The following is a 16,363-nucleotide window of genomic DNA, read 5'->3' as shown; positions in this document are numbered from 1 at the left end:
CCTGCCAGAATTGAGAAGATCAAAACTTGGAATCGTAGTCATAACATAACCACTGTCTTTTTTGGTTAAAATGGGAAAACCATGAATTTCAACTCCTCAAGAGTTGAAAGTGCTATTAAATGACTACTGTACCAAACAAAAACAATACAAATGTGAAAAGGAGACAACTCTGCAATTCAATGGGTTTGCCTTCTAGAGCAATATGACATATGAACCAATAAGTAAATAATAAAATCTGTGAGTCTTATAATATTTATGACATCTTAATGTTACCTTTTCCATTTGCAATCCTACAATGCCTTCCACGACAGGGATATGACCTACGCCAACTCCTACCAAATTGAAAAAGGCTTTGTATATGAATGAACCAGGGTAGTGGATTGTATGAGTGTATGTTATGGGGGATCCTCCCAGTTCAGTTCAAAGAGTCTCTTTACTTGAAATGAGGAGACACAGGAGTCTTGGTGGTTCAAATTCTAATAATAGAAATTCATGAAAGCCCATCTATTAGATATTTCCAGGAAGGCAAATAAAAGGGCTTGCTTTTGGATCTATCAAAGGATCACTCTGAAACATTACAGTGTCTTAATATATGCCACACACAAATTAAGGATGATTGAGAAAAAACTCTCTCATTTGAATCAACTTATATTGTAAGAGATAAATAATTAGAAAATTATCAGTTAATATTAAAAATAATTAGAAATATTTAATAATATGAATTATATCAAAATGATAAAAAAAAAGCTTGGAACAATAGTCTTAGACCTGTATATAATATATACCATAGAATTAAAATGAATAAATATGAAATGTGATAAATATACATATATAAATAGATAAGTTTACACCACAGAATTATATATATATATATATATATATATATATTTACATGTATACATATATAAATATATCCACCATAGAATTAAAATAAATAAATATGTGATGAATATTATATACATATGAATATTTATATATACACTATAGAATTATATATATATATATATATATATATATATATATATATATATATATACCATAGAATTACAATGCAAAACAAGACACTATTAATGCCCTGCCTAACCCCTTCATTATATAGCATGGAAATGAACTTGGTTTTTCAAAAACTTTGCTATGTATTCACTGGAAGTTTCTCCCAAGATGGAAAGTCTTCCACCACAAGTATGGTGACAGTCTTTCCCTGAAGCTCTGTTCAAGATTGGTCACTGGATATCAGTTTCTTGGTCCTAGCAACTCTTGAAGCTGTTCTATTAAGTTATCATCAGATATAGGTTAGAGTTGAAAGAGGCCTTTCAGAGTTCATCTGTTGCAAACCAAGTCATTTTACAGATAAGGACACTGAGTCCAAATGTGAAGAATGGCTCATTAAGGTCAACTGATTAATACCTGGCAGAGTCAGCTTTGACTCTGGGGTCTCTGATTCCAATTCCAGAGCCACTTTCAGCCTACCATGCTACCTCCTTCTGAATTATGTTATACCTTTGTGTAAGAATGAGTCATACCTACAAAAACACAGATAGCTGAAACAAAACTAAACTAAGTGAATACTGGATGAAATAGTTGATGGTTGTTGATCTAATGTTGGCAACCACCCCTGCTCACATATATGTATATATACATATACATATTCATATACATATATATATATATATATATATATATGAGAGAGAGAGAGAGAGAGAGAGAGAGAGAGAGAGAGAGAGAGAGAGAGAGAGAGGTCTTTTACAGGAAGTTCCACATACTATATTTCCCTATACTGTAAATACCCTGTCCCTCAAATTATAGAATCCCCCATAGAATTGTAGCTGTTCATAACTCAAGAGTGAGCCCAGATGTTGCTCAAAAATTATTAGACATAAAGATGCTTAAGCCTTTCCTTTGAACAAAGATGTGAGACTTATCTGGTCACTTTTCATTCCCACATAGTTTATATATTATATTTGCACACCTAGTCAAAAGGATTATAAAACTGCCCAGACTTTCTTGGCTGGAAGGGCAGTAAGGAAACAGGAGGCATTTCTGTGATGCAGTCAATGGGCTTCCTTTGAGCAAGGCACAGGGCAAGTTGAATGAAGGGTGTTTAACTTATTTTATGGACTTGATTTCTTTTATTCTATTCTGAACAGATGATGAGCCAGATGATGGTGCCCAGCATTACTTTATCATCACAGGCTTTCACAATCCACAGCTACTGGCAATTATGACAGAGCTTGGGGTTCCTGTATCCAATGTGATTAAGATGACTTCTGAGAATTCTGAACCTCTGAAGGCCTACCTGGAATTACTTACCCAACAGCGTGAGGCCTTGCTTCTGGCAGAAAGTATGCTTCTAGATGCCCAGTTTTCTCTTTTATAACTGAAAAGCTTAATGTTACTATTATTGTTATCAGTGCAAATATTGTTAACATGTGCAGAAAATAGTGGTATCCTAAATGGATACTCAGCTCACTTCATCTATGCCCATTCTTCTTTCTACTCCAATAAATAACCTGTTTTTTAAAAATTGAAATCCCCCTTAATACTGATGTACAGCCACCTAAAATAAGGATTAGCAACTTTTGCAGGAACATAGTCATTCTGTTGTGACATTCTTTGCTAAGAATTAGGATAAGAAGAAAAAGAGGGAGGGAGAAAAAGAGAGAGATTTATATACTATAGTGTGTGTGTGTGTCAGTATTTATAGAATGTATAGGTGTATATGCTTTTGTTCAAATATGTAGTTTCAGTTTCTCCCAGACTGCTTTACATCAACCTCATCAACTTAATACATTTTAAGTAATGGAAAATTGGCATAGGGAATTCCCAGTGAGGGGTAGGTCAGCTACTGCTTTCCATCTTATCATCTTAGAAAGATGTCTAGGAAACTGAGAGGTCCATTCCAGAAAGAATGTCTCAGAGTGACATATTCTTTGCCAAGCATCCTGCCAGATTCTTTCAAAGCAAGAAAATTTTTTCTCTTCTATCTAATATAGATCCAACTACAGCATTAAAAGAAATAGAAGAAGAAAAACTGAAACAAGAGAAAGAAATTAAAGATCTTGAAATTTTCTGGAAATACTTGGAACCAATTCTGAATAATGGGAAACCTGAGACCAATCTTTTTGACACTGCCAGGCTTGAACAAGTGGTGAAGGAAGAATTCCTTCCTGTGGACTGGTCAGACCAAGATATACTGGTTAGTAGTTTCTTCTCTGAGACTGTCCTAAATATTTGTAATTATGGCTACATGTACTTAATGTATTCATTCCTCAAAAACTTATTGAGTAACTGCAATGTATAAAACACTATGATACCTTCTATCTGTTTATTCATTAAATACTTGAAAATGGATATAGACTATTTCAAAGCCTCCATGTGTTTCTATAGCTAAGGCCATGGAGCAGATGAAAATATTAAGAAAAACTCATATTTAGAGAATGCATTGAACTTTTCAATCATTTTCATCACAGCAATCCTATGAGCTAAATATTTTAATTGTACGAAAGAAAAAAAATTAAGTTCCAGGATAATATGATTTGCTCTAGGTCACAGAGCTAAGAAAACAAAAACAAAAACAAAAAATGTCAGAATTTATTCTTTCTGCTATTCAGACTACAGAGAGCAATGAACCTGTGACTTTGACTACATATACTAAAGAGAGGCTTTTGTCTTCTCTATAAATAATAAAATAATCCCAGCACTAATAATAAATTGATATTGAACTTTGATGCTTTTCCTATTTGGACATCAATTCAAATAGCATTTCCAAGATGCTTGTCTTTCTCATGAAAGGATTTCTAGAAAAGGAATGTGGATTAGTGGATATGTTTACTTACTCACTAATCTGCATTCCTTCTCTAGAAATGTATATGATCTAGGTATGCATATGATCTAGGTAGATCACCACCCCGACTGTAGCTCTTCTCTTCATTTCATCCTGAATCAGTGACTCAGACCTGGGTAGTGGGCCACAAAGATGCCCATTGATACCTCTTCCTTTAGCAGTACCCCACTATAAGTATGAGGGGTATTCCATATTGGTATGGGACCTCCTCTTTACCTAGCTCATAGCTTTTCTCAGTGCTGTACCATGAGCTTCTGGTCAGACCTGGGCCCCAGTTTCATAAACCTATTTTGCTATCTCCTTAGGCTGATCTGGACTGGAAAAAGGTCTCATTAAGACTTTTTCTTGGATTTCCCCATAGGAAATGTGTCTGATACATTTTCTTGAACTGTATGAAGGTATTCTGAGGAGGACTTTGCTGTACTTCTTCCTGTTAATCCATCATTTTGTTCTGCCTTTAACCAAATCTAATAAAATGAGTTTAACAGGACTCGGACTCCTCACTCAAAGTCAAAAAGACCGGTTCAAATCCAGATCAACTGATTAGTGCTATGGGAGGGAGGGAGAGAGAGAGAGAGAAACATTTTTACTAGGTACTAAGCATTGTGGATACAAATGCATTCAAGCAAGAAAATTCCTGTTCTCAAGGGATTTACTATCTGATGGAAGAAAATACATACAAGGAAGTTAGTTCTAGTGGGATAGGAATGGCCCAGTTTTGAACAAGATAAGAGAAAAACCTATTATATACTTAGTAGTGTCTATTAAGTGAAGATAGTGTAGTGGATGGAGCATCAGACCTGCAGTCTAGAGGTCCTCAATTCAAGTCCAGATTAAAGACCCTCACTTACCAATGGTTGCCTTAGTTTCCTTATCTGTACATGACCTGGAGAAGGAAATAGCAATCCACTATAGTATCTTTGCAAAGAAAATCCTAAATGCAGTCATGAAGAATCAGACACAAGTGAATGACTAAATAACAAGTCTATTAAGGTAACACAGTATTTGATTTCAAAATATCAGGGACAGGTCTAAGATTCCAGTAGGTGAAAAGTCACTAGATTGTAAGCAGCATATTGTAGAGATGGTGATTCCTTAGCTATGGACCAAAGCCACAAATGCACTGTTCCTTTTAGTCTGAAACAGTGGAAGGGATCTTGAACTATGGAGATGAGATGAAATTTTGTCTCTGGGAGTAAGGGCAGAGATTCACCAGAGCTTTCCCCTAAACCCCTCCAAATATTGTTTCTTTCTGGCTGCCTGAATATATTCTTTGAGGGGAAAAGATGGACATTCAATAAAATACTGGACTTTTAAACTTTCCTGATGAAAAAACAGAGATGAACAGAAAATTTGATCCTTAAAACAAGACTCAAGAAAAGCATAAAAAAAGGCAATTAGGAAAGGAAAATCATATAGGACTAAAAAGGTTAACTGTTTACATCCCTACATGGGAAGATAATACTTATAAATCAAAGAGATTTCTCATTAACAGGACAGTTGGAAGGAGGATGGATGGATAGATAGATAGATAGATAGATAGATAGATAGATAGATGATAGATAGATAGCACATGAATATGAAGAGATGATATCTAAAAGAATAAAATTAAGGAGTGAGAGAAGAATATACTGAGAATGAGAAAGGAAGAGGTAGAATAGGGTAAATTATCTCAGGTAAGAGTCAAGAAAAAATTTTTATACTGGAGGACTAAAGGGAGGAGGTAAGGGGAAGGGAGTGAACCTTACTGTCATCATAATTGGCTCAAAAAGGGAAAAACATACACACTCAATTAGGTGTAGAGATCTATCTTTCCTTACAGGAAAGTAGGAAAGGAAAGAGATGGGAGGGAGTGATAAAAGGGAGGGCAGATTGGGGAAGGGAGAAGTCAAAAACAAACCACTTTTGAGGAGAGACAGGATGAAAGGAGACAGAGAATAAAATAAAAAGATGGAAGGTGGAAATAAGATGGAGGGAAATACAGTTAGCAATAGTAACTATGAAAAAAACTTTGAAGCAAGTTTCTCTGATACAATTTTCATTTATCAAACATAGAACTGAATCAAATTCATAGAAATAACTATTCCTAATTAATAAATCATCAAAAGATGCATTTTGATATTTTGAAATAATATTTTGAAACAATTAAAATTATCATCATATGAAAAAATGTTCTAACTCACTATTGATTGGATAAATGCACATTAAAACATTTATGAGGTATGAATAGCTTAGTTAATAGGACAGAAAAATTAGGAAAAAGTGAGACAACTCTACTGTTGGTAGAGTTGGTCTGCCTCTGGTACAGTTTCACTTAACTAAGTGTAGTAATTCATAACTAGGGACTAAAAGATGTGTCAGGTTGACCTTATCAGGGAAAGACTTGGCAGTCATCATGCTTTAGCAGATGGGAACTGAAATTTATACAGATGCTCCTGGAGAGATGGAACATAGAAGCTGGTGGCAGAAAGAAGCCACAAAATCAGAGAGATATTTAGGTGAAACAATGTGATGGAAAATGAAAAGATGAGAAATAATCATCAGAACAATAACAGAGAACATTGTTATGACATTACCTGATGCAACAGTTCTTTATGAAGTTTTGGATGTGTAGTTGTTATGGGAGTATATATATACACAACAGACCTGTGTCCTGGCCATAAGAAATTCTGGCATGAGTATCTTCATCAGTCTTTTTAGTTACATAATTGTATCCTCTATGTCTATGTGTTCTCTAAGCTTGTTCAACTTAGTCTCAATTTGTGGGACAATGTATAGACAAAATACTCTGGATCTGTTTGGGGGCATGATGAATGAAGAAGCTATGTTGTTTTATTAAATGTTTATTGATTTGCATGACTTTGTCTCTTAGGAAAGTATTTAAAGACGTTGGGTGGGGAGAAGGTTCATGAATGATGAAGTTTTTGTTTCTTCTACCATTTTGAAAATGTTACTAATACCTTTCCTTTTTTCTCAATTATTTTCTGGAAAGTGGCTTACTATGAAATTGGACAGTGTTTTTTATTTGAGTCCTCCCTGTCTTCCTCATCTTCCTCTTCCCTTCCCCTTACCCCTTCCCCCCCAGCATAGATAGTAGAATCAAGACTGTATGATGATACTGCCTGTGAAGAGCAAAAAATTTTGAAACTCAAAAGAATGCTAACTTTGAGACTGTGAGCTGTGCATTAGATTATGTCTTGAGTTTCTGACATTTGTGGCCAAAATTGCATATGTGGTAGATCAGTCTGCTGACATCTAGAGTCTAGATAGAGCCATGAAGTTGTGCAATTGACCTAGGAATTGAATTTGTGTAAGAATTGAGTCATTTTTGACTTCTTTTGGAATATGATCTTTAGCCAGATATAGCCAGGCAATTGCTAGAGGTTAGAACTATGGAGGTGTGTTTGATTATGGGAGGGAGGAGGTCACAGAAAGAGAGTAGAATTGGGTTATCTAGACTCAGTGGAATTGAGAAGATGAGAGCTATGTCAGGTTTTTTTTTTCCATGGGGGTTGAGGGTACTGAGGAAAATGAAGGATAAAGGAAAGATAAAGATATTCTCAAATGACCTTGAAGATGTAACTCTTTTCTTTGTTTGCTCCCATGGGAGATCTCCATGAGGTTATTAAAGAGTCATAGACATTGATTGTGTTGGGATGGTTAACATGGGAAAGAGATTTCCAAGATGGCAGAAAAGCAGAAATCAGTGATCTATGGTCTTATGGCCCTATGATTACATGCCCATTTCAAATATGAGCTTCTGTGAGTTGGCAGTTTTGCAATTCATTGGTGTCCATTACTTAGCACTGTGCCTACAATGTAAAAGGAACTTAATCAGTGTTTATTGATTGTTGATTACTGTAATATATATATATATAATGTAATGAAATTTTATATTTACATTTAAACATAAAAATATTTATAACAGTTCTTTTCTGCTGCCAAAGAATTGGAAATTGAGGAAATGCTTGTCAAACAGGGAATGACTGAACAAATTGTATGTGAAGATGATGGAATACTCACATGCTTTGAGAAATAATGAGCAGGAAACTGTCAGAAAAACATGTTGAGACTTAGATGAGCTGATGCAAAGTGAAATATACTGAGTACAAAGTAATAACAATATTGTAAAATAATCAACTGGAAATGACCCAGCTAATCCCAGCAATACAATGATCCAAGACAACTCTGAAGGACTGTAATGAAAAATCCTATTCAAGCCCAGAGAAAGAAATGATGGTGTCTGAATACAATTTGAAATATGCTTTTTTGTACTTTATTTTTCTTGAGCTTTTGGATTTTTTGAACTATATTTTCTTTCACAATTTAACTATTATAGAAATGTTTTGCATATCTGTACATGTTTAACCTATATTGGACTGTGTGCCTTTTCATGGGGGATGGGGGAAAGAAGGGAGAGAATTTGGAACTCAGCATTTTAAAAATGAATGGTAAAAATTGTTTTTATATGTAACTGGGTAAAATAATTAAATACTGAATATAAAGGAAAATATATAAATGTTTCTGATTCTTACCAGTTCTCCAAACTTGAGCAAATCACCCCACGTTTATAGACCTCAGTTTTCTCATTTGTAATGGTTAATAATGTTTGGAGTTAATAACGTTTGGAGTGCCAATCTCATTAGATATGTTGTGATAAAAATCACTTTTAGGCATTTTCCATTTTCTGACCCTTTAAAAGTTGCTCTTCAAAAGTCATGTCAGACTCTACCCATCTTTCTTCCTCATTTTTACCAGGAATTCCAAGATGGAATTCCCAAAGCTCCTTTTGTCTCTACTTCAAGCAACTCTCTGTTTTCATAGATCAGAGTGAAAACCAGAATAGAAGTTCTCCTTGTTTTTTCCTCCACTTTTTGAAGGATGGAATATCCTTTAAGTCTAGTCAAGAATTTATTTGCCATTCCACTCTTAGCAGAGAGAAAGTTCCAGTGTTTGCTTCAATTACTCAAAAGCCCTCACCTCCATTAAATCACTTTTTTTGTGCCATAGTCAGTTGGGCTATAGATATGTCTCAAAAATGAATGCACTGCTTTGAGATGTAGTGATTCTCTCTTTCCCAGAGGTATATGGTTGGACTAGATGGCCTTTGAGGACAGAATGACAACAGTGCAACAATACCAAATTTGGAAAGAGAGAAACTGAGCTCAGATCCTCAGATTCTGCCACTTACTACTTGAATGACCCTAGAAAAGATACTTGACCTCTTTAGGCCTCAGTTTACTCATCTGCAAAATAATGAGATTTTACCATATAACCTCTAAAGTCCCTGTAACCTAAAATAGTGATCTATGGTCTTATGATCCTATGATTAGATACCCATTTCAACTATGAGCTTCTGTGATTTGGTGGTTCTGCAATTCGTTGGTAGCCATTGTTTAGCACTAGAATGTAATAGACATTTAATCAGTGTTTATTGATTGTTGATGGCTGTAATAATGATGGAGAAGAGAGATATATGTCCAGGTGGGGACTAGTTTATCAATGATAACCTTAGGTAGCTAGAAAGGTATTTCATTATACAAAACTGATGACTGTCGCTATGGCATTTCCCCCTGCAGCTGGATTTTGGTACTGAACTATTTGAAGTTATTGCTTGCTTGATATATGACAGCCTGGACTGGAGGCGGCAGCATCAGAACTACTTGGAAAATATGAAGCTTATTAATGTCCCACAAGTCCCAGGTGACAGACATCAGGACAGTGCTTGGCCTCCTGAGGTAGTCAATAAAGTCCTAAGTGACTATTTTAGAGAAGTTCTTTTTCCTGATTTATGATATAGTATGGCATAATGTTGTGTAGAAGAATAAACCATGGGGGCAGCTAAATGGTGCAATGGATAGAGTACAGTTCTGCAGTCAGGAGGACCTGAGTTCAAATTTGGCCTCAGACACTTAATAATTACCTAGTCGTGTGATCCTGGGCAAGTCATCTAATCCCAATTCCTTGCAACAACAACAAAAAAAGAAAAAAACATGAAAATGCCTAAGATAAATTGATGCCTTTTCAGAGGTATACGGAGAAAGATGGGAATGGAAAGAATAGCAGTTGTCTCCTAAAGCAATGTAGTTAGGGATAAGATATAGCCACCAACTCCCTTATCTCAGAACACTTGATGGCACAAATATGTCACAGTGAAACTACATTAATTTTTCATTTCAATTTCACTTCCCAGTTGTGGTTTTTAATAGGGGAAGATTTCCCTAATTCTTGGCAACATCATTATGGTCCAACATTTTGGCAAGTTTAAGTCTAGCCCAAAGAAGAAAAGTTCCTAATGTTCTGCCACTCCCTAAAATCAATCAATCAATCAATCAATCAATCAATTAATAACTTTGGTAAGGAAAGCAGGAAGTCCTCATTTTCATTATGGACTCCCCTGATTCTGATAGTCTCCTCTCTAGTCAGATAATTGGGTGGTTGATATAGAGACCCTTCTGTGATACAAAAAGATGAAGAAGCACCACCAACATGATTTCAGAACAGACATTTACCAGTATTTAAGAACATTTCTTTTGAATCCAATTACTAAGATGTGTCCTTTTTTGGTGATTCTTTTAGGGAGCATCTGCAAGTTCAGCACCTATTTCACCAAAGAAGAAAACACAGACAGAAGACTCCCAACAAACACGAGACAGTATGTATGAGACCTTGAAGGTTCAGAGTCAGTTCAGCTCAGCATTTTGATAAAACAAGGACTCAGTTTTTACAGTGGACATAGCATTGTGCTGAGTGCTGGAGGCACCAAAACAAAAAGAAAACAGATCCTTCCTTCAAAGAGTTTATATTATTCTGGGCAGACACAGTGTAAACAGATTAGAACATGCAAGCAAATATGAGTAGACATTATCAACAACTGGGTGGAGATGGGATGGGACCAAGAAAGGCTTTTCAGAAGTGAGAACTCTTCTGAGAAATGTGTGTGAAAGTGCATTTCATGCTGAATAAGCAGAGACAAGGAGGTTACTTACAGTCAGTTGTTGAGTTTAGTTTGAACATTGAGTGTGTGGATGGGGAAATGAGCAATTCAGAGGACTGTCTTTAGAAAAGAGCAATGATTCCAGAAATTTCTTTCTAGTAGATCTTGACATTTTTTTTCCTCAAAAATTCTGGTATAGCAAAAATTTCTATCCATGAATGAAATGCTAATGGAGAACACTACTTCATAATGCAGTGGGTCATTTCTGTTATACACAATAGGTTGTCTCGCTACTGAAGTGGATATGAGATATTACAATGATTTGATGGAACAGATTCCTGAAGAATTCATTTCTGTGCCTTTGATACTTAATGGCATCTTGGAACAGGTGGGTGATCCCCCATAATCATTGACCTTTAGCAAGTCACTTAAAGTTTGCTTTAGTTTTCTCATCTATATATCAAGGTTTGAAAAACAGTGAAACAGTATATGGTAGAAGACTGTGGTAACACTCCTCACGATGTCCCCTTTTTAAGTGACCTTCGCCCCCAACTCTAGCAAAGTATCTGGAGGGATCATGAAGATCTCAGGAGATACTAAGATATGAATGGGTTTTTACTTGTACTATCATATAGTATACCTACATTGATGAGATCTATTCAAAATTATAGTATTAAGATATTATTAACCAAAGAGTATTATACAAAATAAGCTATTATCATCAGGACAGACCCAGTAACAGATGTTATTCTGATCTTTAAAGATGCAGCCTCACAAAGTTTGGAAAATCTCATCACCTATTTGACTACAATAGTGATACTTCATTTTGACAATGGTTCTTAGAGACTGAGTGACAGAAGAATTGAGGTCTCTGCATGCCTGAAATGCTGCAATACCACCAAATTGTTATTTTTGCTATGTTTCTTTATCGATCCCTGACTTACTATAGAAATATAAGCCAGTTATTTCCATGCTACCAGTCACTCCATTGCATCATCATACAATTGATGTGGCTTGAAGTTAAGACAATATCTTTCATTCTCTAGTGGTTCATGGAAAGCTAGAAAAGTTTTGAGTATAACCCAAATTATATTTATTTTCCAAAGACCAGTCTAGTTAAATTCATAGAGGTTCTCAGCTAAGATGGCTGAAAAATAATTAAATTCCCCACCAGGGCAGCTATTTGACATAGTGGATAGAGCACTAGTCTTGGATTTAGGAGGATGGGAGTTTGAATCTGGCCTTAGACAATTGATGCTTGCTAGGTGTGTGACCTTGGGCAAGTCTCTTAACCCTTATTGCCTCACATCCAGACTCATCTCTAGTCATCCTGATTCATATTTGGCCATTGGACCCAGATGGCTCTGGAGGAGAAAGTAAGATGGGTGAATTAGCACACACCCCCCATTCAAATCCAATTCATATGCTTGTCATGATCTCCTCCCTAATACCATGGTCTTCTTCGAAAATGAAGGACAAACATTGTTATTATTATAAATTCCCCACTATTCTCAAATATCATCTACCAGTCTTAGAGGAATTATGGTCTATACTTTTGGAGTCCATGTCCCAATAATATAGCTTCTTAAATTTTTGAAGGATTTCATCCTTGTGTGCTTCATTTTTCTGATTTCTTGTTTTGTCCTAATGATTCAGTGGTATAGGGGAATTCTTAGGGAGGCACCTCCTTTCTTTAGGTTTTCAGTTATTTTTGCAACTTATACTGTCTGAGGTACTGGGAGGTTAAGTGATTTACCTATGGCACCTAGTACCTATTCTGGTCTTGAATTCAAGTATTTCTGACTTCTAGACTTAAACCATGCTGCCTCAGTTTCTTCATTTAGATAAGAATTTTATGATCATCTGCAAAGTTTAAAAATCTAATGTGTAGGTATTGAGATTTTTTAGAAAAAAGTGTAAAATTGTAAAAAAATGCATTATATCATTCAAATCTCTGTAGTAGAAATAAGTAGTTGTCGTGTTTCTCATTATATCATTGTGTCCATTTGTATGTACAATAGGAAATAATTTAGAACATGCCTTCCCACTTATTTTCTTATTGTCACGGTTACTTGTAGCAGTTGTTTTATTTTTCCTCTGAATTATGGAATTATTAAATTTCATCAAATTGATTAGAACAGCTACTAAAAAGAACAGCTACTGTTTTGAAGGGAAATGAATACCTTTTTACATTTTGATAGATAGAGGCAACAGAGAATGATATTCTCCCACCTAGCTCAATACCACCCACTCCCAGAGAGGATGGATTGGATCCTAGGATTGCAGCTCATATTGTCTCCATCCTGCCATCTCTCTGTCTCACAGAGGCTGAAAAACAGGTAAGTGTGGATTTATGCTACGCCATTTACCTCCACCAATGGAAAATCTTCATAGGCTTTTTTTTTAAATATAATATGTGATTTGCCATTAAACAGAACCTACATCATATATTCTTGCCTGAAGATGATACAGAGAAAAAAGCAGATGAGAAAGGTCCTCTTATACTGAACTACCATGATGCACAGAGTCACAAGAAGCATGTACTAAGGGTAATTATTATTAATATTATTATTAGTGGTGGTTATAATGGTATTATTATTTTTTTTAATTATACATCTAATGCAAAGTACTTGGCATAGTGCATAGAGAGCAGTGAAATCTGGCTTCAAGACATCACCTCTCATATACTGACTGTGTGATCCTGAGCCAGTCATTTAACCTCAGTATGATATTCTTCACAATTATAAATTATAGAAAAGGTGCTGCCCTACTTCGATTAAAGAAGTTTTCTCACTCGAAAGTTCCCAAGATTAAAGTCACAGGGTCCAGTTCCTATCCTCCATACAAAATTTCCCCTGAATTATGGAATTATGAAATTTCATCCAATTGATTAAAACAGCTACTAAAAAAGAACAGAAGAGAGAGGACTTCTTCAGAGAACTGAAGAAGACATGGCAGAAATGATCTAATCATAGCCAAGTATATAGTGTAATTATTATTAGTCTCACTCAACATTCTTTAACATATTTAACAAGTAGATGATAAGAATGATGATGATGGTAATGATGATGATGAGGGTAATGATGGAGATGATGACGGTGGTAATGATAATGATGATGATGGGAATGATGATGGTGATGTAATAATGATGTGCTAATTATGATGATGATGGTGATGATGATGACAGATAGTCTTTTGTGGTGGCTGCTGGTCTGAGAATCAGGAAGACCTGAGCTTGTCTGACCTCTGTCACATACTAAATTGTGTTTCTGTGTTAGTCATTTAGCTTCCTAGTGCCCCAGGCAAATTCTTAAAGACTAGAAGTTGTAGAAAAGTTTCCAATTTGCTTTCAGAAAAGGTATTTCTTCATTGGATTTCCCTATACTACTGAAATTATGATTCTGTATTATCTGTGATCAAAATCATTCCACACTTCATTCCCAAGTTTATTCCACTTTTCCCCTTTTCAAATTACTATGCTTTCTTGTAGATACAGTGAAGTGATGCAATGGATGTAGCACTGCCCTTGAAGTCAGGAGGACAGGAGTTCAAATCCAACCTCAGACACTTAACACTTACTAGCTGTATGACCTTGGTCAAGTCACTTAATCCTGACTGCCACATATTCAGGGCCATCTCCAGCCATCCTGATATATATCTGGTCACTAGACCCAGATGACTCTGGAGGCTGGTGACTTAGCACAGCACCCCCTCACTCAAATCTAATTCATCATTATCAACATCATTATCATCATCATGTAATTCTAGGCAATTATTTACCTTCTCTTTGCCTCTATTTCTCCACCTAGAAAATGAGGATAAGAATAGCAACTACCTACAAGAATTGTTGTGAGACTCAAAATAGATAATATTTGTATTAAAAAAAAAAAGTGCTTGGTAGGGGCGGCTAGGTGGCGTAGTGGATTAAAGCACCGGCCTTGGAGTCAGGAGTACCTGGGTTCAAATCCGGTCTCAGACACTTAATAATTACCTAGCTGTGTGGCCTTGGGCAAGCCACTTAACCCCATTTGCCTTGCAAAAAAAACCTAAAAAAAATAAAAATAAAAATAAAAAAAGTGCTTGGACCAGTGACTGGCACATAGTAGGCATTTTATTCCATTCTCCTGTATTCTCCAGCACCTAGTGCAGTGTCTTTCACATCAGAGGCATTTAATAAATATTTCTTAAATTGAATATCCTCTAATTCCCCATTCATCCTCTTGTGACTGCACCTGTATTTGCCATTGCTCTTCATAAAATGTAAAGAGAACTGAAGAAGGCATCGCAGAAATGATCTGATCATAGCCAAATATAGTGTGATTATTATTATACTCACTCAACATTCTTTAACAAGTATTTATTAAATATCTACTGTGTACAAGTCACTAAGCTAGGAACTAGCAATAAACATAAAATAAAACCTGTGGGATATCTTTCTGGGAACAGCCCACCAGTATGACTTAAATGGGGAAAACATGAATCAGAGTAATATGTAAAAGGACTTTAAAAGAAGGTAAGAACTCTGTTGTGAAGGAGGAGCATTTCATACCAGATGGAAGAGTTTGTATTTTATCCCTGTATTTTATAGGCAGTGATAGTCCAATCTGAGACTGACTTTGGCAACTGTATAGAAGATAGGTTGAAGATGAAAGGAAATAGTGGAGACTCTGGAGGCAGGAAGACTAGAGAGGGGATTAATGCAAGAGTTCAAGTGAGAGGTTTTCTGGACATTAAGATGCACCCTAAGATCACACAAGTGTTTTTGGCTGCCATGTCACTGCATTGAGTGTGCAGTCTTCTAAATGTTGCCTATCCACACTTGCCCTATCTCATACACAGGAATTTGGTCTTTTTAAAAGCCTGAAGTACAATTTTTCACTCACCATTCTTAATATAATCTCAAGTTGATGTAGTAGGTAGAGTTTTATGTAGTAGGTAGATCTGAAGTCTGGAAGACCTGGATTCAACTCCTACTCTTAATACTTTTAATGGCTGTGTAACCCTGAGTTACTTTCTCTGGATCCATTTCCTCATCTGTAAAATAAATATAACATTACCTATAGCATCTACTTCATTGAGTTGTCAACAAGCTCAAATGGTATGTACACAACCCACACACACCTATAAATTTACATACATATCACATAACTACACATAAACAAACACATGCATATCACATACATATGTATGACGTTCCAAAAGTCTTGGTGCGATTTTCAACTAATGAAGTTTAAATCTCCAGTCTCCTTGCTTCATAACCTTGAATTTATCTTCATCTCCCAACTCTTTCTCACCTCATACATCTAATCATTTGACAAATCTTGCCATTCTCCTTCTACAATGTTTCCTAAATATATTATTTATGTAAACACTATCACCCTATTTAAGCACCCAGATTATTTCAATGACTTCCTAATTGATCTCCCTGTCTCAAATCTCTTCCCATTCCAGTTCATCCTATACAGCAAAAAGATGGTTTCGTTGCTATGTAAACCCCAGTGGCTACCTTATTACATCTAGGATCAAATATAAACTCCTCTGGTTAGCTTGTAAAGTCCTTCCACAGTTGGTTCTGATCAATC

At 35.7% G+C, this 16,363-nt stretch overlaps 1 protein-coding gene across 3 annotated transcripts in view; it reads left to right on the top strand.

Annotated features, from left to right (window-relative positions):
• Positions 1-16,363, top strand: part of SPAG17 (sperm associated antigen 17) — a 248,143-nt gene that overhangs the window by 102,037 nt on the left and 129,743 nt on the right. For all 3 annotated transcript variants that reach the window (XM_074188555.1, XM_074188556.1, XM_074188557.1), the window contains exons 6-12: positions 2,148-2,342; positions 2,994-3,196; positions 9,424-9,582; positions 10,424-10,499; positions 11,063-11,169; positions 12,983-13,120; positions 13,217-13,330. In XM_074188555.1, coding sequence (XP_074044656.1) covers positions 2,148-2,342; positions 2,994-3,196; positions 9,424-9,582; positions 10,424-10,499; positions 11,063-11,169; positions 12,983-13,120; positions 13,217-13,330 — 992 coding nt within the window. The remainder of the gene's footprint in view (positions 1-2,147; positions 2,343-2,993; positions 3,197-9,423; positions 9,583-10,423; positions 10,500-11,062; positions 11,170-12,982; positions 13,121-13,216; positions 13,331-16,363) is intronic.

Source organism: Macrotis lagotis, chromosome 5, assembly GCF_037893015.1.
Source record: "Macrotis lagotis isolate mMagLag1 chromosome 5, bilby.v1.9.chrom.fasta, whole genome shotgun sequence".
Taxonomy (NCBI): Eukaryota; Metazoa; Chordata; class Mammalia; order Peramelemorphia; family Peramelidae; genus Macrotis; species Macrotis lagotis.
Note: the sequence above shows the minus strand (reverse complement) of the source record. Positions and strands in the feature narration are given on the sequence as shown.